This window comes from Ostrinia nubilalis, chromosome 28 (genome assembly GCF_963855985.1).
Source record: "Ostrinia nubilalis chromosome 28, ilOstNubi1.1, whole genome shotgun sequence".
NCBI classification, from domain to species: domain Eukaryota; kingdom Metazoa; phylum Arthropoda; class Insecta; order Lepidoptera; family Crambidae; genus Ostrinia; species Ostrinia nubilalis.
Window position 1 is genome coordinate 77,220 of NC_087115.1, and position 24,881 is coordinate 102,100.

The following is a 24,881-nucleotide window of genomic DNA, read 5'->3' on the forward strand; positions in this document are numbered from 1 at the left end:
CGTACTCATGCATACAAACAATGAGATGTATCCTTTATAAGAGCGATGACCTCTACCCTTGGATGTCCTTATATTGATGGGTCCAGCATAATCTAAACCACTGTGAAGAAATGGTCTAGCTGGCGTGCATCTTACTGAAGGCAATGAGCCCATAAATTGAGCCTTGGTCTGAGCCTTTTGTTTAGCACAGATCACACATGCATGAACGTGCTGTCTCACAATTGTTCTGACTGAAATTATCCAGTAAGCAGACCGCAGATAATTTATCATTAACTGGGGACCGCCGTGCAACGTTCTTTCATGTGCGTCAGCTACTATCAACTTGGTGAGTTGGTGATTCTTTGGCAAAATTATTGGATGCTTAAAGTTCTCATCTCCTTGTGCTTTTTGCAATCTACCTGTGACTCTGATGATCTTGTTGTCGTCTAAATATGGACATAGTGATCTCAATGAACTTGATTTGTGTTCTGAATTTCCGACCAACAATTGAGCATATTCAGATGGAAATGATTCTCTTTGGGCTTGTCTAATACAGCACTGTAGAGCTTCATCAATTTCATCCTTGCGTAAATATGTGGACCTTGTTCGTCTTATGAACCTTCTACAGTATGCTACGACTCTGAGTAATTTCGACAGTGAAGAAAATCTTTTGAAAATCGTATCATCCGGGATGGTTGCAACATAAGTTCTACCGGCTGATTCTTCAAGGGTGCCCTTCAAATCCGTCGCTCTAGGGTAAGTTATGATTTGTTCTTGAATTATCTGTGGCCCTTTGAACCATAAGCTACTCTCAGCTAAAGGAACCGGCAAAACTCCTCGAGAAGCTAAATCGGCAGGGTTGTGCTTCGTAGAAATATGGCTCCATTGCGATGAGTTCATGTTTGTTAGAATTTCCGAGGTCCTGTTGGCTACATAGGTTTTCCATTTACTAGGGTGAGCATTCAACCATGCAAGAACAATGGTGGAGTCGGTCCAAGCTTTAACCTTGTCCTTGGGAATGTTAAGAACCTTAGCAGTCTCAGTTATCAATCTTGACAACAGAACCGCTCCACATAGTTCCAGCTTTGGGATGCTCACTTGCTTGATAGGCGCTACTCTTGTTTTGGCAGTTAGAAGTGATACATTCACTTGTCCTTGTATGTTGATTGTCCTTAAATAGATAACTGCGGAGTAGGCTGCCTTGGACGCATCGCAAAACCCGTGAAGTTCGACTTGGACGTCATCTGGACAAGTACCAAGCCAACGTGGAATCCTGATTTTTGTTAAATCCAATAATGTTCTTCGGTAAGTGTTCCATTCATCTAATAGTTCGTTAGAAAGCTGTTCGTCCCAACCTACACCAGCTAACCATAAACGCTGAATAAAAATCTTTGCTATAATGATTGTAGGCGCTATCCATCCTAGTGGGTCGAACAGTCTCGCTATATCTCCTATTATTGTTCTTTTTGTTACAGGTGCGGTTGCTGGAGGAAGGATCACCGAGTACTGCAGGAAGTCGTCGTCGCGGTTCCAGGTAAGTCCTAATATTTTTACTGTTTGGTCTAATTTGAGCTTTAGTTCTGTTTCTTGTGTATTATTACTGTCCTTAATTCCTTCTATCACCTCCTCCGTCACTAACCCGTCACTTTCCCTTTCCATCTCCTTGATAGTTTCAACTAACGTTTTATCATTACTGTTCCACTTTTGTAATTTAAATCCGCCCTTTTCTAATATTTTGCTTAACTGATTATAGAGCTCTACACCTTCTTCGGCGCTTGAACAACCAGTCATCAGATCGTCCATATAAAAGCTCTGTAGAATCCTTTCAGCAGCTTGAGGAACTTCTTGGCCTTCGTCCATGGCGATTTGCTGCAACACTCTGACCGCAAGGTAAGGCGCCGATGCTGTTCCAAAAGTAACTGTCAGTAATTCATATTCCTTTATTTGTTTTTCAGGTTCGTCGCGCCACAGGATACGTTGGTACTTCACATCTTCCTCTGCTACTAAAACCTGGCGATACATTTTGACGATGTCCGCTACTAAAGCAATCGGGTGTTCTCTCCATCGCATCACAGTATGGCGAAGGTCCGCTTGTATGGTGGGGCCAATCATAAGAGTATCATTTAATGATACGCCTTTCTTGTTCTTCTCTGAGGCATTAAATACCACTCGAACCTTTGTTGTCGTTTTATCATCTCGTACAACAGCGTGATGTGGTAAATAAGTTGCTTCATTTTCCTTTATGTTCTCATTGGCTGGCCTCATGTGGTCTAAAGTTAGATATTCATTTATTACTTCTGTGTACTTTTCTTTTAGGTGTTTGTCCTTTGCGAATCTTTTTTCCAAAGATCTAAATCTAGCTTCTGCGATATCTCTAGACCCGTGATTCGTGCATTGCGGTTGATCTTCACGAAATGGTAACCTCACAATGTAACGACCTTCGGGTGTTCTCACTGTGGTACTTGTAAAGAAGTCCTCACAGCGTTGTTCTTCTTCGGTTAGGATAGTCCGTTTATCAGGTAGTTGTTCTTCAATTTCCCAAAACTTCCTTAAAATGTCGTCCTCATTTACTTGTGCGTGCATGACAGTTATATTTCTTGAAATGGCCTTAGATTTGTTATTCTTTTCTTCAGTTACATTGGCAGTGTCAACTACACCTGAAACGATCCACCCCAATGTGGTGTTCTGCGCGATCAACGATCCCGTTGGACTTCTCATTAACCCTTCTTTCAGAATGTAGCTGTAAACTTCTGCACTAATCAGCAAATCAATCTTACCTGATGCAGTGAACCCAGGATCCGCTAGCGGTAAGTATTGCAAATCTATCCAATTGATTGACTTGATGTGCTTTTCAGGCAAATATGAAGTGATGTTTTTTAACACGAACGCCTTGATAGGTATTTTATGCAAAGGATCAAAACGCGACTGTATTGTAAAGTTGACCTCATATTTGGTAGTTACTGATTTATTATCTCCCAATCCTGAAATAACGCCATGAATTGATCTCTTTTTTAATCTCAAAAGCTGCACAGTGGCTTCGGTAATAAAGCACGCCTGAGAGCCTTGATCAAGCAACGCCCGTATAACTTGAAATTCACCTGTTTGTGACTCGGCATTTACTAACGCGGTGGCTAATAAAACCTGCTTAGGTTTTTCCATTGTTGACAGACAAGTCACCAGTGGAGAGACCTCTTCAGATGAACTCTTTTCGTTTACCTTTTCAGATGCTATGTGAAGTAACGAGTGGTGGCGCCTTTTACATATTTTGCAGGTACTGGGGCTTTTACATTCGTAAGCGGTGTGATTACTGCCCAAACAATTAAAACAAATGCGATTTTTAAGAACGAACTCACGTCGTCTTGCACTATCTTGTTTAGCGAACTCTTTACAGAAACATAACTTGTGAACATCTGAGCAGTATTCACATCGCATACCAGAACCACTAGTAGAAAGCAATACCTTGGGCTTGTTCTGAGGACTACTATTTTGTTGGAAAGGTCTCTTCGCAACTACGAACTCCAGAGCCCGAAAACGACTCTCTAAGAACTCCTTAAGTTGGTTCCAAGTTGGTAAAATATTGGCATCAATATTAGAAATATGTAATTCCCACTGTTTACGCGTTTCTAAGTCCAATTTAAACGTTACTATATGAATGATAATAACATCCCATGTGGACACCTGTATACCTATGTTCTGCAGCGCACCTAAACAGTCACATGTAGTGTCCAACAATTCCTTTAATCCCGATGATGATTCAACATTTAATTGTTTTTGACTAAATAATCGTTTCAAAATGCAATTTGAAAGATAACGTTTATTGTTGTATCTCTTTACTAATAGATCCCAACACTGCAAATAATTATCACTGGTAATAGGAGTATGTCTTATTAATTGTTCTGCTTCTCCTGACAGTTGGCCTTTTAAGTAATGTAATTTTTGTACATCATCGAGTGAATTATTATTATGTACGAGTGAAGTAAACAAGTCTCTAAAGGTTGGCCACTCTGAATAATTACCAGAAAACTTCGGAATCGATATTTTAGGTAAATTAACAAAAGAATTATTGGACTCACATTTTTCAACATTTAAATTAGCAGATTTTTCTCTTTGTGCATAAGCCAATAATTTATTTAACTCAGTTTTCAAACAGGATTTATACATTATGTAAGATTCCTCAGTATTATCATAGATGTCGTTAATGACATATGAACTATTTTCCAATTCTTTGCCCTCGTACTGAAGAACTAACTTATTGTGATTTTTATAAAATAATCCCCAATCTCTTTCCACATTTTCCAATCTAGTTTCTAAATATTCAATAGTGATTCTATCCTTTGGACTTTTCCTATAATTAACTGCACCCTTTTCAATAGCTTTTTGTAAGTCTTTCTGAACGTTAATTAAACCTTCCATATTGAAATTACAATTAAAAGACTGCATAAACAAAATATTGCAATTTGTAAATAAAATCTAACTTTTTACTAATATGACAAATCTATGAAAAAATTACAAGTGTTTTCGCTTAACTTAAATATCAACAAAATCGGGCATGGATTCCCCGTTCCCTCGTTTTTTAGCAAATTATTCTAAGTCCTAAAACATGCATTTAAAATTTTACAAGTCCAATATTACTCACAATAGAATCTAAAATATTACAAGTTAAAAACTCTTAAGTAATAAGGTCCAAATTGCCTCGAACTTCTTCACTTGAACTGGGTAAATGTCAAAATTGTACTCACTGTTTATCACCACACAATCACTCACACTTGCGTCGACTTCCTTTGCCTGTGTGCCGTTGACTGTTGTCGTCCTTATGATGTCGTCACCTTCAATCACGTCGATAGCTCAGCTTTCGCCTCGTGACGTCGCTGCGGCCGCTCCTGCTGGCGGCGCTGGCGCTGCTGCGCCCAGTACGCCTGACCGCCGCTGCACCGCTTGTTGCCGGGCGGTTTGTTGCGTGTACTTTTGCCACAGCGATCCACTGCGAGTACACGAAGCGTCGCGTCCCCTTGACTGGGACTGTTGTTCCCAAAATCCGGTCTCGTTTAGGACCAATGTTAACACACTGAACTTGCGATGTTCTGAACTGTACTAAAGGGTTAACTCAAATAAAACCACAATAGTATTGTACTAAGACAAGACGTGTATTAAGTTGTTCAAAAATGGACTCTGTAGTCAGCCATATATGTATGGGCCAAAAAATACTTCACTTGCGCGAGTTAATAACGTACAGCGCCATCTGTTGGTGGCGTTTTGAACTTAATACATAAACACTCTTAAACAGAGGTCTATTTTCAAGTCACATTTATGGTATATGTTAATCATTTATTTAGAAATGAAATGTATTTTTCTTTAAGGATATTTATTACGATTTCAAATAACACCAATATTGTTGGGGTTGAAGAAAATCTTTAAAGTTCGCGTCGCGGAAGGTGCGGTTTATTTGATGTTGAGTGTATGTCAATGCCAGCCCTCCCGTGCCGCTTCTACACCTCAGGTACTAGCTGAGGTAAGCGCTAGCCGCTAACCTATAGTATTGTTTAGTTTGCCTCCTTTGTGTGGGCATTGTCTACAGTTAGGTAGACCTTTAAATTGGATTCCTGTACACATTGAACTGGGGAACATTTGATAATTATAATCGCTTTCCGATATCTTTCGCACCCACAAAAGTCTTACAGGACTATTCCCACCTCTCGTTCCCACCACTGCAACTCCTGTGTAGCCAGGATCTACAGCTTGACCGCCACAAAAACCCAACCAATGAAGGTCAAGTTTGTCCCGGGGGAAAGTTAAACCACAAAAGTCTTATAAGCCTTACTTATTTAAACACATCGTCGTAAAACTGACCGCACTATTCTATCGTCCCTGCGTAACAAGAACAAAAGAAAGTATCTATGAGCCCGCCCTGTTTACATAAAGTCATAAAGCATAGGTATCATCTACAAAAGAAATTGTAGGATCATCTATAGGCATAAACGGACAGAGACAAGAAGTGGCCATTTTTCCACGAGATAGCCAGTAAAGACGTTCGTCCCTGATCACGTAGAGCCTTCTAAAGCCGCTTCACCGCTGACCGCCATGTTTTATTCATACGTTTCATCATAGCGCCATCTGCTTGTCGGACGGACGAATGTTTGTTTTTATTAATAGCTTGCACTATGCGCTTGGATTTTGGTTCTTTAGAAATAGTTCCTATTATTTATTTATTTACTAGCTATCTTTTATAGCTAAATTATGTTCGTTACAGAAAAACTATCACGCGCGTCGCTATTTCAAAAACTGGGATAAAAACTATCCTATGTCCTTTTCCGGGAAACTATCAATCTACTCAAGCTATCTATCTACTCAAACTATCTTTTTGCTAAATTTCATCAATATCGGTTCAGTGCTTAAGGCGTGAAAGACAGACAGACAGACGCATTTATAATATTGGTAGGGATTTTTCGGAAACATACAGTTATGTTACAAGGTGGACCGACGACATCATAAGGTAGCAGGAAGGCGTTGGACACAGGCCGCTACTAACCGGGCAACGTGGAAAGCATTGGGGGAGGCCTATGTCCAGCAGTGGACGTCCTGTGGCTAAAGTGATGATGATGATGACAGTTATGTCCAGGGTTTAGTCGATATTTCACGAACTGAAAACGAATTTGTAGCAGACAAACTTTTGTAAAAGAGTACCTATCTGAAAATATAATATTCTATCCGTGAAACAGTTTTCAGGACAGGATTTACTAGGTTCAAAGCCTTATTTTCATCTTCCATAATTTTAATATTTGTTGGAAATTGGTAAACGTATTAGGTACCTAGTCAGATTAGCCGTTTACTGAGTATGCACTTCACCCAAAAAAAAAACTTGCCAACCCAATAGATAGTATTTATAGTTTCAATTAATCGATCCTAGAGCAAATGCCATACTTAGTCCCCTCAACAAAGTAGCTAGCTATGACCAAACTAGCCCCAACTAATAATTCGAAAATACTTCTCAAAGGAAGCCAGATTATGAACTTCGCCGCCGCCGCCGACTTCACAACTATTCCAATAATCCCGCTAATGGAGGGACGTCTAGATAGTGCTGGTCAGTGATTTATGTTTCAATTTCTATTAGTTCTGATAACAATAGTTAATTATTTATGTGCAACTTACAAATACAAAAGACGAAATTATTAATGCCGTAATTATGGCGTTCTTCTGTCTGTTAACCTCAAAATTAAATTAACTGTGAAGTCAAATTATCAAATTAAAATATTGTTGTATTGAGTATCCTGTGTGGAGTAGGCGCACACCGTTGATTTTTCGTCGGCCGATAGTTTAGTCGGGCAGTTGATCAGTATGGGCATGTATGGGAGTGCGCACACTACGCCGATTCGATTTAGCCGATTCTTCATACAATTTAAAATCGGGCACAACTATCGGCCAAAGTGACCGACATAGCTCGCAGAATTGCTAAAACCAAGTGGCAGTGGGCGGGGCACATAGCTCGTAGAGACGATGGCCGTTGGGGCAGAAAAGTTCTCGAGTGGCGACCACGGGCTGGAAGACGTAGCGTGGGCAGGCCTCCTACTAGGTGGACCGACGATCTCGTAAAGGTCGCGGGAAGAGCCTGGATGCGGGCAGCGCAGGACCGTGCATTGTGGAAAACCTTGGAGGAGGCCTTTGTCCAGCAGTGGACGTCATTTGGCTGAAACGAACGAACGAACGAACAACTATCGGCCAACTAAAAATCAACGGTGTGCACCTACTCTAAGAAAATCCTTATGAAAAAGTAAACGATTATTTAAATGACTGAGTGCGTGGACTTTTCCTGCCTAGCTCGCAGTTATTGCGTGTCATGTAAGCTATAAATTATTGTATTGGATTGAAAAAGAGGCTGACAAAGGTGACTGAGTTTCTTCCGCCACTTCTTCTCAGCACCAGCCCATTTGTCCCGAAGTGGTGGTAGGGCAAGCTATATTTGGGACGTGTATAAGTGCCTTGGAAAGTTTCATTTCATTTCATATTTCATTTCATTTCATAACTTAGGTTTTATCCCCATCGTTTTGGGTCCAATCTACGACTAGGGCTACTACTTTTGAAAAATGTGTACTTATTAGAAATCAATCATTGATACTTACTTACTAATTAGAATGCAATATCCTGTTGTAACTAAGCTTTAAGTTTACTAAGGTACCTGCATGCCAAATTTCAAGCGTCTAACTTAAGCGGTTTAGATTTTTCATACAAAAGGATTTTCCCGCTAATTCCCGTTCCCGTGGGTATTCCTAAGTATACTATAACCTGCCCAGGAGTATGAAGAATAATTGTACCAAGTTTCTATATATAACTACTTTTGAAAAATGAGTACTTATTAGAAATCAATCATTGATACTCTTTGAAAGGGGACACGAGTTTAGACTTCAAGTAGGTGAATCCCCAGTCAAAAGCTGCTAAACTTCGATTAGCATCTTAATTGTCTCAATCAGTCAACTATCCCACATAGTCGAAGTTCCTTAATGCGCTCCTTCTCATCAGGAGTCCCGTCAGCGATGCAGATCAGGCGTGCTAACTATGAGGCGAAGGAATTTATATTGAAGCAAATAGCTGGGAAGCTGGAAGACGGGATTGGATTTCACTGATTGGGGATAATAATTATTAATTACTACTTACCTACCTGTATTCTCAATTATGTAGTCATTAATTCGTTTTAACCCTTTAACGCACACCCTAACTTTTTTTTGAATTCGCTATATTTCTAAGTGGATATATATTCTATAGCGTTATTTATAACAACATGTATTAATAAAATTATCAGAAACTAGATATTTTACGAGAAAATACAAAAAAACTAGTGGTCAGTATACTGACCACTGACCGTTCTGCATCACTAAAATCACCAATATTCATGTGAAATCACTGGCCAGTAAACTGGACACTTATAAAAAAAACCGGTTATTTTTATGTAAATTACATATTAAACTAAATAAAATAATTGCGTATTTAGTTATCAATCTTTAATTAGGCTAAAAACATAATATTCAACAAAGTATCAAATAAAATGATTGTATTTCTTCTTCTAAGCCAAAAATAACATGAAAAAAACAAAATTGAAAGTTTTGTCAACTAAAGTAAACATTATGTAATAATTTAGAGACAATATTATGTTATAAAATAAAAAAACGTGAATGAAAACTCAATAAACCCAGGATTATTTTGTACATTATCCACAAATATACATAATTTTGTATGAAAAAATACCTAAACAGTTATAATAATGGGGTATAACTACCGAACCCGTATATTTGGGCTTATTATGTTATTGTATTATAAAAATTAATAATATACTCAGTATAAAACGATATAATTTGTGTGTAAAAATCAAAACATATAAATATGAGACCACCTCAAATTCACATGTGTAATTTCTACACAAGGCTTTTTCAACACACTAGTCTGTTTTTAATTGCAAAAATAACATGTTTATTTTACGGTTTTCGACTATATTTTCACGTGATGATAAAGTATATACTATAACATTATTATTTTACTCATCTTCTTTACGAAGAAATGTTTTTACATTTAACTACCCTCGGAAATATGTATCGTCTGCTTGCAATGGCAGCAAATACTAGTACGGGTGTGCACAGTGGCCAGTTGACGGGCCACCTTAAAAAAGAGCGCGAATTTTTGATTGCGTGCGACGTCCTTGAGCGCTGGCTCGTTTCTAGCCCAGCGTGCTTTATTGGCTATCGTTTATGATCATAAGGTTCGACATTGTTACAAAAATCATTGAATTATCGGCCGTAAAGTGACTGTCCAGTTTATTGGCCACTTTGTATGGGCCGTCCTATAAAGGGTACAATGCAATGCATTATTTAAGAAGATACAAAACTATAACCATGCGAGACGTAGAGTCTTAGTTAGTTTAAAAGGATGCCAATTATAATTTCAAAGTCACAATGTAAAACTGTTCTTTCACAGAAATATTTTATTAGGTATTTGTCTCCCTTTCAAAAATTATTTTACCTTTTTCAGGGTCTCAAACTAACTCTATACTAAATGATTTTGATGTAAACTCATTTACCTACGTAAACTTACTGTGCGAATTTTGATGAAACATTACAATGCTATAAAGGCATGAGCTGAAGTACTTTGAACAAGTACCTGATCGTTTAGCTTGATCAAGATTATTTAATACAAGTAAACTTCTGGAACTAAATTCTTGTCAAATAATAAAGTAATTTCCAAGATGTTTTACCCTACTGCGCCAGAAGGAAGGCTATGTTTTCGCAAACATCACTTGTATGAAGCCATCCCTGTCAAAATGGCGGCCTACACAAACATGGCTGCCGGTTGTTTGTGTTCGCTTGTGATTGTTTCACTTCACGGGGGCTTCTCGCGGCGGCTAAACTAAGTTTAACGAGGTTTCATATTATTATTACTCAGTTCTGTTAGTCCTTACATGATGAAGTTGCGTCATATATTTCGAAATAACAAGTGCTAGGTATATTTATCAGGCAAAGTAGGATTTCCACCTTAATTTTTCCCATGTATATCCTAAGAGGCAACTAGCGAAGATATGCGAATATCAGGCCTCTCCGACCCGCCAGGCCGGTGTGGATAGTCCACACAGGTTAAGCCAAATCCTACATTTGTCTCTGGTCAATTAGAGGAGGTCGCTTACGTGAATTCAGTAGTTTTTGTGTGAAAGAATAACAAACATCTTGAATAGAGAAACACGGGTCTTAACGCGACATTTTTATATGAGTTACATATGTATTCCCGGCTTGATGTTTCGACTGCTATGCTACAGCCGTGGTCACAAGCAAACTGGCGGCTCGCGGCATCATCGTATTTTAGTTGAAATGGAACGCGAAAGTTTAGAGTCTTATTTAATAAACGTCGTATCAAAAATTTTCATTATTTTACATTTAGGTAGGTTTGAAATTATAGGAAGATCTCACAATTTTGAAGTCGAAAGATTGTGTGGCTACTTTTTATCACATAATGTTTTGACAGGACCGGTCTTTCTTCTTCAGTCTCCAATATTCTGAATGAGCGACCGTTGTGTCATGTTTATTTTATTCCGCCTTAAACACACGATGCTTCTCAATGCAGCCTCGCTTCACTGCACTCGCGGGCGGAATATTGATATGTGTTGTGGAGAAATAAGTTTGTTCGCTCTCTTTGTGAGAGCTGCAAAATTTTCATATTATTGTTTCATTGACTCCTGTTTTGAATTTACTGCGAAATGCTTTCTGTTTTGATGAATACACGAGTGCAGACACAGTTTATTATATTTGATAAGTGATTGAGAGTGAGAAATTGTAAGAAAAAAATGAAATAATTTAAATAAGTGTAAGCTATTTTATTCATATTTGAAATACGTATAATTTGTGTAAGTTTGAGTAACGGTAACTCAGTTCCACGCTTAGTACTCTAAGTACTTGCCTAATACCGCTCTTACAAAATAAGAATTCAGTTTGGCATCTACTGTCGGCAGAATGACATTAGGAATCTTCTGGCTTTGATATTCAATTTTCAACTGTATTACCTTGACAATCAGTTCAAAATAGATTTACTAAAAATTATTTGACAGACGATTTCTACTGTCGACAAATGCATTTGAATTACCCCACAGTTTATGTGGAAGCCACTTTCTAACTTAAATATCTTAGTAAAATTCGACAGTTCATCATCATCATCATCATTTCAGCCATAGGACGTCCACTGCTGAACATAGGCCTCTCCCAATGACTTCCTTCATCCAGCGCCTTCCTGCTACCTTTATCAGGTCGTCGGTCCACCTTGTGGGTGGACGTAACGTCCCACGCTGCGTTTTCCTCCACTCCAGAACCTTGCTGCCCTATCGGCCGTCAGTTCTGCGTACTATGTGCCCTGCCCATTGCCACTTCAGCTTGCTAATCCGTCGGGCTATGTTATGTTAGTGACTTTAGTTCGTTTAGGGATTTCCTCATTTCTGATTTGAATTCGACAGTTAATTTCTTTAAAATAATGTTCAATAACCGGTCGTTTTGGAAATACTTGGGGTAAGCCTTTATCCAGCAGTGGACGTCATTTGGCTGAAACGAACGATCGTGTGAGGACTACAGTAAAATCGCTTGACTACGTAGTTACTGAATTGAAATTGGGCAAAAATGGTGATTAGGAACGCAAAGGTGCAAAAGGTTATGTCAGCGGATTTATATTATACATTTGCCCTAATTTCGCATTTTTACCGGCAAAAAGGAATAAAATTAGCATTTGATGTCCATTACACGCACGTGCCACTCGAAATTACTTAAACCTTTATATTTATGATTATGGAGGGAATAAATAACGGTAAAGAGGCCTTTTGACAAAACCTTTAAAAAATATAAATCCAACTTGAATAGTACATTCGAAACGAAAATAGTTCAACGGTTTCGGTGTCGCACTATCTAAGGGTGCTAAAAACGGAACCACTACCTACTTACAATTTGACGAAAATTGAATTGACAACTTTTCAGTAATAAAATTGTACAGGGTGATTGGCGGAAGGTTGATAGGTAAGGTCATTTTAAGAATACAAGTTCGCCCATTTAACCCTAAGTGAGTTACGTTTTTTTTTAAATTAATATATTTGTTTTTTATTTACTTTTTCCAGACCTAAAAACTGCTTAAATTTTTTTTCTCGCGAGTTTTCAACCTGTTTTTTTATTTGATATTAATATCGAATAATCTTTAGTCAAACAAAATCAATTTCAGATCCAGATAATGATTGGATAGCTAGTTACGAGCCGCCAAAGTTTGATGAATTCCGTGACAAAAGTATTCCCTAATAATCCTTTCGGGTGTTAATATCCTTTCGGGTCCAAAGCAAGATGTTACCATAATGTATTCACCTAAAAAATCCTGTTTCTGCTGGCACGGAGTATATAAGTTCATCATCTACACAAATCATCTAGTTCCGCACTTTGAACGCTGCCTGTTTTTAACGCCGGTTTTTAAATATTCATCACAGTAATATTAATCATCTCGCCACATAATTCTTTCTTCCGTCAATTGTGAATAAGGGACGTAGCACACTTATCAACTCGGAAAGGGATCAACACCGTATCGCTTTTCGCGAGCTATCGACGCCTTTAGCGCGCTGTCAATCACCAGGCGAGGCGTTTACTTTACGGTACGGATAAGTGTGCGCTACAGTATGGACTTTCATACAAAGAATACTGACCGCCTCAAATTGATACGGTCACGATCCGTTTCCGAGTTGATAAGTGTGCTAAGTCCTTTACTCGTCCCTGGCGGGGTGCGATCATAAATCCGCCAGGGGGCGCTACAAATTGTTTTGTATTTCATTATTTGGTAGAAAAGGTTCGGAAGGGACTGCGTTAGAAGAAATGTTGAAGGTTTGGTCACTTAAAGATTATTGTGGTGATTATTGAAACGAAGGAAGGGACAGGGATCAAAGAGTATTGAAAATAATTGTTCAAATTAAAAATTTGATGCTATTGTATTGGTGGAATGTTTTTATGGATAAAAACTGTTGAAAAATTGTCCGAGATCCCGTAAAAAATGAAATTCACGGGAAAACTGATGAACTATCAATTACGTTGTGCCTTTATACAGTTTGTATCAAACCACTTGTAGGTTCTGCTATTCAAAGAATACTTAAGCGCACCAGAATGTATGGGCAAAATCGATAAAATGGCGTGATAACCGCTTATCGTGACGCGCATCTTAGGCCTACTGGTCTCCTTAAGTAATATCAAATCGTATAAAAATCTCAAAATATCAAAAATCTAATTTGTTTTACGAGTTTGTTAAACCATAGTTATTTCATTTTTAGCGTTAAGAGTTGCATCTCAAACTAAATTGTAAATTATAAATACTTACTTGAAAAAAAAATTGAATAAGTATGTTACTTGAAAACAAGTTATTTATAATTTACAATTTTTGTGAATAGTTTTTTGTCAACTAAATGACCGTTTTTAATCTTTTACATTTTTAATCAACCGTCTCGTTACGCTGAGAGCATTGTAACGATAAAAAACATTAACCACGAGTCACCTCAGTGTTTACGGCGGCAAATTCAAAATAATATCCGTCCATTTATCGTACAAATGAAAAAATACGAAATAACGCGCTCCTAGTGGATTGTGGCCAAAATTACGCGCGAAACGAAATATTTTACGCGCGAAATATTCAGTTTTGAGAGAGCGGGCGCGTGATGCGGTGTGGCAGGTTTATTTGCATTGCATATTATACAGGCTAATATTTTATTGTTTTGGGTGGTAAACATTTTTAAAATATATTTGAACGGAGATATCTGGCTATCTAAAGGTAAAGACAACTCGTTTTTTTGTCTGACGGACTTTAACTAATTTCGAGTAATTTTTTCTTTGTTTTTTTTATTTTATTTTATTAAATTACATATAGTGAAGAGCTGATATAATATTTATTTTACCAATATATTATTTGAACATGTAGGTACTAAATGAAAGTCTGCTCTGGTTTTTTAATGAAGTCTTGGATGTTAGGAACAAAACATTGATTTGATTGATATGAAATGAAGGAATGAAAATTTAATGAAATATGAGTATTTACCTCTCACAACCATGGTTGTTATACTTATTTACTTTTTACCTTGTTCTAGTGCAAAACCTAGTAAAATTTGCAACCAAAAAATAGCAAAGCCTCTCATGAACAGCGCCTTCAAAAACGTACTCTATAAATTGGTACTCGTATTCCTCTGATTTTCCCAGCCTATAAATCTCTCAGTTTTTTGTTTTGGCGCAAACGCTCGCGCTCCGTTCCACTGTGCAGTATTTATCCGCAAATACGAATATGCGGGCCTTGAAATGGGAAATGGCAATGCCAGATTTTGTATGGAAGGTGACGTCTTTTTTTTTCACGTGGACATCGACCAAACCTTATTTTTTGATTACAAAATAGTGTAATAAACCAAACTTACTATGACATGTAGTTATACCTCTAAACTCAGTCTGAACTGAGTTACGAGCATTAGAAGTTTGATGATTTTACATACTAGATTTGCTTTCTGCGCGCAAGTTTTGTAAGAAATTGCAACAAAATAGTGACATTGTATGTGTAAACAAACAATACCATCCATTATAGGCTCCAGCCATCAGTGTGGAGCAGAATCAGCGCAATAAAAAAAGACGTCACTATTTTGTTGCAATTTCTTACAAAACTTGCGCGAAAAAAGCAAATCTATATTAGGTAGGTACGTATGTAAAATCATCAAACTTCTAATGCTCGTAACTCAGTTCAGACTGAGTTTAGAGGTACCTATACATGTAATAGTAAGTTTGGTTTATTACACTATTTTGTAACCAAAAAACATGGTTTGGTCATGGCCGCGCGAAAAAAAAAGACGCCAATATCCGGCATTGTCTTTTTGATTTATTTCTTGCTGTGGAAAAAACATAAATACCTAATGTCAGGTCTAAAATCATATTGTGATAAGTAATAATGAAAATATTGTCGTTATGTAGGTAATATTTATAAACGCAAGTGTAACATGAATTTGTTCAGTTTAAACCTAAAAAACATAATTCTCCTTCTAGCACAGTCGGTAAAAAGAGGTTCCATTTTAAGTCTGGAAGAATTCTAAAGAAATTGTGTAAACCCTGGTCATTTTAATGGTTATTGAGTGAATAATTGCTTTAATATTTTGGCTACACGGTAGTTTAACTAGTAGACTAAGAGCTGGTGAACGCCAGACCTACGTCATTTTATAAAAGCTGAAAGTTTATCAGCGTATGCTGCCAATATAGGATAGAATGTTGGTGAAGCATTTCGGTGTTCACTAGCTCTTAGTCTATAGGGTTGTTTCCTGCAATCACTGAGTCATCAAACAATTATAATTTTAATAACAATACAGTTAGGAATGTCAGGGAAATCGAGTGAAAAACATAAAAAATATAGCGTTTTCATTTTTATCTCTTGTTCTGTGTTCATCATGACTTATTAAACTTCCGCAAAGCTCAAGAAACTTGAAAGCACCTTTGTATGCATATCGCCCGCATGCTTCGTCCACTTGAAAGATAAAGCCTTGCATACAGTAAGGAACAAATGAAAGAGACGCCAACATGAGGCATATGAAATTTTATAACGAATCAATGTACAATTCTGATAAAATTCAAGTAGATGAATCTGGGGGATCATAAGTTTTATTAAAAAAAATAAGTTTAAGTAGGATAGGTATGACGAAGTACTGAAATAAAAAACATACAATAAACAATTAACTAAAAAATATTAAAAACATTGAAGCCATTTCTACGCATGAAAACTTGCAGTTTATTTCCAAATAAACCGAACTAATCTAAATAACTACCAGCTCGCCAATCGCCCGCACGTAATAGTTTAGGGGCAGTTTCCGCCGCACTACATTGGGCCCGTGGGACCTAAACTTACGGGCCTAGATCAGACAACTGTACAGAATCGACACTTTATATTATTGTTTGTGATAATATATCTTTGCTTCTAAAGATGTAAACAAACATTAATTATTACAATTTCGTATGCTACATAATTACAGAGTAAAGTAATGAAGTATGTAATAATAACTAATTTTAATTGTACCCATTACACTGCGATTCAATTCAATATAGCAAAAATAATAACGATATAATGATTTAATGATTAAACATACCATAATAATATTTGGATGAAGAAAATTCCAAAACATCGTTAAGCATTGTTGTTGGTAGTTGGTAGAGCTCTCGCTTCTTTTTATAAAGCCTAACCCCCCTACTAAGACAAGTGGCAAAACGAGACAGGCGAATTTCGGAAGGCCTTTGATCCAGCGTTTTTTGTATGGTATCACTTCGTTTCATGAAGGTATTCGATATTCGGAGCGACCAAAAAGTGCCACTTGTTTATGGCCCCTTATACATCACTTTCCGTTAGGTAATAACCTACTTAATATCCTGTAATGTAGGTAGGTTACTAACAATTAATATTTAAGTAAATAGGGTAGATTAACATATTCTGTACATAGGGCCAACCAGTCTGGAATAAATCGTCATTAGAGTAACACGCGTCTCATTTCTTCGGTTCCCTATTCCCGGATACCAGGCTATTACCCTTCCCACCATCCGTACTCACATACATTACATTGGCGACGAACTATTTCGAACCGTAAAGTGCAAAAATGTCCATCGGAAAGTTAAATGAGTTCAACGTGAAGTGCGGAGTGTGGTCGTCGTACATGGACCGTTTGGAAATGTATTTCAAAGTGAACAAGACGGATGAAGAGATGAAGCTTCCTATTTTAATAGCTACTATCGGAGACGAAGCATACGAGCTATTGGAGAATTTAGCAAGCCCTAAAAAACCCGCGGAGTTAAATTTACAGAAGGTAAATGAATTGATGACGCAACATTTGCAACCTACCCCATCAATTTTGGCGGTAAGATATCGTTTTAGACAACGGCGACAAAGCGCTAACGAAAGCATGTCTGCCTATGTTGCGGAGCTGAGAAGTTTATCTAAACATTGCAAGTTTGGAGACACATTGAACGATAATTTACGCGATCAATTCATTTGCGGGCTATACAGCGACATCATACGACAGCGGCTGTTTGCGGAAACCGATGCGGTAACATTTTCTGAGGCGGTCAAACTTGCAACATCATTGGAAGCGGCGGAACGAGACGCGGCGATAGTCGAGGAGGCGGGATCATCGACAAAGGCTATGCATGCTATTACGTCATCATACGCGCGCCAGCGGCCGGGCGGGCACGAAGGCGGCGCAGGAGCACGCTCAGGCGTAAAAACACCGTATCGGAATAATAACACTGAACGAAAACCTACGCAGAATAACTATAACTGCAGCGCTTGCGGAGGACGTAATCACAACTATGCGGACTGTCGGTTCCGGGAGTATGTGTGCAGCAAGTGTCATCGTCCCGGACATCTGCGGCGAGTGTGTCCAGGATGGAATGCATCGGAGGCGTCGCAGGGCGCAGGCCGGCGGCAAGGCCTGGCGCCGGCGGGGACGGCGCAGGCCCGTAGTGGCTTGTACTTTGGGGAGGCCGATCGCGGAACTAGCGAGGAGTGCGGCGGAGACCTCGAAGAAGAACTACACCATTTATGCTTGAATGACTACAAATCAGTAAGTTTGTCAATCCAAATAGATAAAACTGTTCTAGAAATGGAAATAGACACCGGCACAGCCATATCATGTATAAGTAAATCTACATACGATAAATACTTTTCTCATTTAAAAATTGAGAGTGATAATACTGTACTAAACTTTTACGATGGATCAAAAATTAAACCACTCGGTATTGTCAAACCTTTAGTATATTATAATGGCTATTGTAAGGAACTAGAATTATTTGTAATTAGAGGAGGGACAACGTCTCTAATAGGAAGACAATGGTTAGCCGAATTAAAAATTAAAGTACCACTATTTAGTTGTCACCATGTAGCAAATAAGAGTGAGCCCAATGACGATGTTGCTCAATTGGTTGACAGGTTTAAGGAGCTATTCGACGGCGGGCTGGGGCGGTACACGGGCGGGCTCGCGACGCTGCGGGTGCGGGCGGGCGCGGCGCCGGTGTTCCACCGCGCGCGGCCGCTGCCGTACGCGCTGCGCGAGCGCGTGGACGCCGAGCTGGACGCCATGCTGCGCGCCGGCGTCATCGAGCCCGTGGACTGCTCCGACTGGGCCTCGCCGCTTGTGCCGATTAACAAACCGGACGGTACGCTTAGGATTTGCGCTGATTATAAATCTACTTTGAACCCGTCTTTATTGGTCGATCGTTACCCACTTCCTAAAATAGAGGATGTATTAGTAAATTTAAATGGGAATTTATATTTTAGTAAAATCGATCTTTCACAAGCGTACAATCAAATCGAGTTGGATGATTCTAAGAAATATACTGTTATAAATACACACCGGGGTCTATTTCGCTATAATAGGTTAGTATATGGCTTAGCATCGAGTGTAGGTATATTTCAGCGGATTATGACTAATTTATTGTGCGATATACCTAATGTGCAAGTGTTCCTGGATGATATTATTGTGGGTGGGAGATCCAGGGCTGCCCATTTACGGGCTTTAGAATCAATTTTTCAACGGTTAAAATCATATGGATTAAAGTTAAAGAAAAGTAAATGTGTTTTTTTTGCTAAGGAAGTCACTTATCTAGGTTATGTGGTGTCTAAGGAGGGGACTCGTCCAGATGCATCTAAAATAGAAGCAATTGTTAAAATGGAACAACCTCAAAATGTTCCCGATCTGAGGTCATTTTTGGGAACCGTAAACTTTTTCGGGAGATTTGTAAAAAACTTAAGCCCCATGCTGTCTCCTTTATACACTTTATTACGCAAGGGTGTAGAATGGAATTGGGATTCGGAATGTGAACTAGCATTTAATAGTGTGAAACAACAGCTGTCCGGTGCAAGTGTCCTAGCTCATTACGACCCCGACAAGCCGTTGATAGCGACGTGCGACGCGAGCGCGCGCGGGCTGGGCGCCGTGCTGACGCAGCCCGGGCCGCGCGGCGAGCGCCCCGTCGCGTTCGCCTCGCGCTCGTTGAATAATGCGGAAAGGAATTATTCGCAAATACACAGGGAAGCGCTCGCCATCATTTTTTGTATTAAAAAGTTTCATCAGTACTTATATGGTAGACGATTTATATTACGCACCGATCATAAACCTCTAGTATCCATTTTCGGACCTAATACCGGAATACCAAACATGACGGCGAGTCGTATGCAACGTTGGGCAATAATTTTATCTGCTTACGATTACGAAATCGAGTATGTTAAAAGTAACGATAACTGCGCGGATAGTTTGTCGAGGTTACCTCCGAAAAGTAAGCCTGAATTTAATCGCAATGAACAAATTCCGGAACAAACATTTTTACATTTTGCTCAAGAGGCTTTATTATTAGATTATAATACGATTCGGAGAGAAACAATTAGGGATAGAATTTTAAGTCGAGTTCTTTCTTACGTTAGGGACGGCTGGCCCGACCAGTGTGACATCGATGGTTTAAAACCGTATTTTAATAGGAAAACAGAGTTATATGAGGAGCTAGGTTGCTTAATGTGGGGGTATCGAGTGGTCATACCCGAAGCGTGCCGGGATAAGGTGTTAGAAATAATACATGAGCCACACATGGGTATCGTCAAGTCGAAGGCTCTGGCTCGCTCATACGTGTGGTGGGCCGGCATCGACGAGGCCGTGGAGGGGGCCTGCCGCGCGTGCAGCGCGTGCGCCGCCACCGCCGCCGCGCCGCCGCAGCACGCGCCGCGCCCGTGGCCGTGGCCGCGCCGGCCGTGGTCTCGCATCCACCTAGACTTTATGGGGCCTATACTGGGAAAAACTTACTTGGTGGTCATAGATGCGATGTCCAAATGGATCGAAGTGTTCCAAGTTCCCAGCACTTCAGCTAGTTCCACAATAGATAGGTTAGGTGAACTATGGGCTAGGTGGGGAATTCCTAAACAGGTAGTGAGTGATAACGGGCCGCCCTTCACGAGTAGAGAGTTTGAGTGTTTTCTCAATAATGATGGAATTGATCACGTTTTTACCGCTCCCTATCACCCAGCGTCGAACGGTGCCGCGGAGAATGCGGTAAAAACATTAAAAAGTGTGATCAAGAAAGCGATTGTTGAAAAATCTGATGTTTTAAAATCATTAAATAAATTTTTGCTTTACTATCGTAATACAGAACACTGCTCGACAGGTGAAAGCCCTGCTGTTTTACTTATGGGAAGAAGGCTGCGCACTCATTTGGACTTATTGAAGCCAGACATAGAAAACAAAGTCACAAAAAGTCAACAATTGCAGGTAAATTCATCAGGGGGGGCGAATAGGAATTTGCAAGTAGGGGAGGATGTTTGGTATCGTCAGTATTTGAAGGGAGAAAAATGGCAACCGGGAAGAATTCGCAGCTCATTAGGTAGTACTGATTATACAATAACAGATAATAACGGTAACGACATTCACCGACATATCGACCAATTAAGACGTAGGTCTAGAAAATCTTTAGCGTTCCCGATGGAAAATAAAACAGAAAGCTCAGATGCTAATACAACGATAAGTTCCCCAACAAAATCGAACACTCAGTCGAAGCAGTCTGTGGAATCGAACATATCGCCCGCGCCCACTCAGCCAGAGTCGCCGGCGCTGGCGCGCAGCGTGGAAGAAGGGGAGGCAGGGGCAAAGTCGGGGGACGACGACTGTTTTGCTACTCCGGAAAAAGTGTTCGATTCACCTAATGTACAGCCCCAGTCACGCCCGATAAGGAAGTGTAGGTTAGATAAGGTGCCTAGATATAAGTTTTAGATTTAGAATTTAGTATTAAGGATTAATTAGAATATAGTTAAGTGAATGTATTAATTAAGTGTGGAGGAGTGTAATGTAGGTAGGTTACTAACAATTAATATTTAAGTAAATAGGGTAGATTAACATATTCTGTACATAGGGCCAACCAGTCTGGAATAAATCGTCATTAGAGTAACACGCGTCTCATTTCTTCGGTTCCCTATTCCCGGATACCAGGCTATTACCCTTCCCACCATCCGTACTCACATACATTACATATCCATATGCACTTCTGTGACTAACTAATCTTTGCCACGACGTTCGACGCCGCCTCCGGAGTCCCTCAGGAGTTACCTTTTGGTAATTTTGTTTGCGACGAATTGTCACTTAGCGTGAGGAGGTAACTTTAAGATAAGTAGGTAGGTATGCGGCGGTAAATAAATAACGAATACAATTTAAGTTAGTGTTTATTGGTTAATTTATGCGAGCTTATAGTTTAGGTTAAACACAGACTCGGTATAACCTATAAAAATGCAGATTCTTATATGTGTATCTGTATGTGTTTGTTACAGTTAATGCTTCAAACGGCTGGATCAATGTCGATGAGCCTTTGAGTGGCTGATAGCTCATGTTTTATTGAGTGATTTAGACCACTGAATCGAATCAAAGTTAAAAAAGTTAAATATCTCGACAATAGTTTTTAACTAAGCTTACATAGTTATCTTACCTACACACTTAAAAAAGAAGAAGCAAAAAGCATAGCTGCAAATTCAATAATCCCTCAATAGTAATAATTTCACTGTGTAATTTTCATTAAGCTTTTGTATTTAATGCGAGCACCCGACCGCTAATTTCACACGTCGGTGGAAACGCATTTCTTTTGGCTCGTGATTCGACTGCAACCTATTTCGATTTGCTATCTTTTATCTTTTTCAGATCTTTGCCAATAAAAACTTATTGCCACCAATAACCAATTACAAACACCTAGTGCCCGTAGCATTCATTATTTGACAACGCCACTCTCGTGGCGGAGTTTTGGGCTGACACTGTATAGGTATGTTGTCGACACGACAAGAAGAAGTGCCCGTGACGCGTAAAAAACCTTTGAATGATTTTTCCCGTATTCACAATATTTTTCATTGATAATCCACTCCTATTAGTCGTACCGTGATGGTCGTACCATAGCCTTCCTCAATAAATGGACTATCCAATAAATAATTTTTCAAATAATCGGACTAGTAGTTCTTGAGATATGCAAACAAACAAACTCTTCAGATTTATAATATTTTATTTAAATTGTTTATCAACCAACCAAACTCAACATTTTCAGATTCCAGATTCAAACGTCATATTGTAATTAAAAAAAATGGATACTATGAACTGGCATATAATATCTTAAAATAACTCCATCAAAAGTAAGCAAAAAGAAAGAGGGTGACTTCACATTTTCTGCCCCGAACTTTAAAGAGTCCATAAGTTTGTGTTCTTTTAAAAACTTAGCTTTATTAAAATCTTCATCGAGTCGCGAAGAAAGACTTGTGTGCGAACTAATATCGACGCTTGGCTATAGTTCAATACCAGAGCTGGGACACTACTAGTCGATGTTTAAATGGACTTAAATACTCACAGTGCCTTATTATAAAAATCTTAAACGCGCGATGAATATTGGTTTAAAATGACATACATAGATACATCTTGTGGGAGGCCTTTGTCCAGCAGTGGACGTGTTTCGGCTGAAACATATAGATATAGATAGATATGATTGTATTCTTTTATAGCACACTACGCCACTGAACAATGAAAAAATAATGAATTAAAACGGTACGAATTACGGATTGCTTTCCTATCACGCATGGTTATCATTTTTGTGGGAGCAGTTAGATTGAGGCCTTTCGTTAATTTTTTTGGCATATTTGTTACTGTATCTTATGTAGGGTAAACTGCCAGTCATTGGACACTTAAGAAAGTTATTAGACAGTTATTTACTGAATTAAAAATAGCATTTCTATTTCAACAACTGAGAGATTCCGACTGATGGAGATAAAAGGGCGTTTTTTTAAGGAATATTCATTGTATTTGAAGGAGTATTCATTTTAAGAAAATTCAAGGGTTCTTTTGTCCAATGACTGGGAGCGTCCAATGACTGTCGGTTTACGATAACCCAAAACAAATAAGCGATATTTCTAGCAAACTCAGTAAAGCAAACTCTTCCAGACAACCTATTAACAGATTAGCGCATTAATATGAATAACCATCGATTAAATTACCGACATACCTCCACCCCTAGCTCATCGTCCACTGGATATGGCGCGTGAAGCTTATTTGTATAAGCACCTGAACTTACGAAGCTCACTTGAGCGGAACTTCATATCGAGAAGTCTTTTGAGAGCTTTCCAATGGCGTCTTAATTTTCCTTAGTTTTGCACTTTGAAAAATAGTAGAGAGCTTTTTTGTAGTACACTTCCGGCTATCCTTTTACATACTAAGCTTGAGTGATTTCTTTAAAACCGACTTAAAAATAAGGTTATTATAATTCACTAGCTATGCCCTGCGGTGTTACCTGCGGTAAAGTGTAGCCTATGTATTAATCCAGGATGTCAGCTAACTCCATACCAAATTTTATTAAAATCGCTCCAGCCGTTTAGACGTGAAGAAGTAACAAACATACACTCACAAACTTTAGCCGTTATAATTAGTGTGATTGTTTTCTACTCGCAACTTTGTTCGTAAGCATTGTAATAGTGTTCCACTCAAAGAACATCAATATTTTCAGTTTCAACCTGCTTAAAATCTGTATTCGGATTTTTATTTTTATTTACATGATCTTGGTTAGGAATTACGGCAAACGAAAGGTCGTGGATTCGATTTCCGCTTTAGGCAGTTCGATTTTTTCAAGTTATTTTACAAAATACGAGTATTAACAATGAATTTTATTTGGTACTAGCTGACCCGGCGAACTTCGTACCGCCTTAGCGTAGAGATTTTCTTTATATTTTTTTCCGTAAAAACCTTGTACAGAGTATTAGAAAACTACAAAAAAAAAATCAGCCAAATCGGTCAAGCCGTTTTCATGTTATGTCGTGACAACGGAAAACGGGTTTCATTTTTATATATATAGATTTCAATTAATTCTATAGATCTAGACATTTGGCTGGACATTTCTCTGCACCAAATTTTATTAAAATCGCTTCAGCCGTTTAGACGCGAAGAAGTAACAAACATACACTCACGAACTTTCGCCTTTATAATGTTAGTGTGATACTGTGATTGTTTTCTACTCGCAACTTTGTTCGTAAGCATTGTAATAGTGTTCCACTCAAAGAACATCAATATTCTCAGTTTTAACCACATCTTATAAGATCTGCATTCGGATTTTTATTTTTATTTACATGATCTTGGTTACGAATTACGCCAAGCGAAAGGTCGCGAGTTCGATTCCCCTTAGGCAGTTCGATTTTTTCAAGTTATTTTACAAAATACGAGTATTTAACAATGAATTTTAAGGACATTGTCAGAAACCGCCTTAGATTCCTGGGCACAGCAGTAAAGTATCAAAATTAATCTCTTACTTTTTGAATACTTAAATATTAATTAGATTGTAACGGACACTTGAGGATTAGAAAATGAAATAATA

At 38.7% G+C, this 24,881-nt stretch overlaps 1 protein-coding gene across 1 annotated transcript; it reads left to right on the forward strand.

The window, feature by feature from the left end:
- Positions 1-17,695: 17,695 nt before the first annotated feature.
- LOC135085160 (uncharacterized protein K02A2.6-like) lies at positions 17,696-21,869 on the forward strand. Its single transcript, XM_063979916.1, has 4 exons — positions 17,696-18,079; positions 18,445-20,388; positions 20,956-21,233; positions 21,820-21,869. The coding sequence occupies exons 1-4, from the start codon at positions 18,066-18,068 to the stop codon at positions 21,867-21,869; spliced, it is 2,286 nt and encodes a 761-aa protein (XP_063835986.1). The 5' UTR covers positions 17,696-18,065.
- Positions 21,870-24,881: the final 3,012 nt, after the last annotated feature.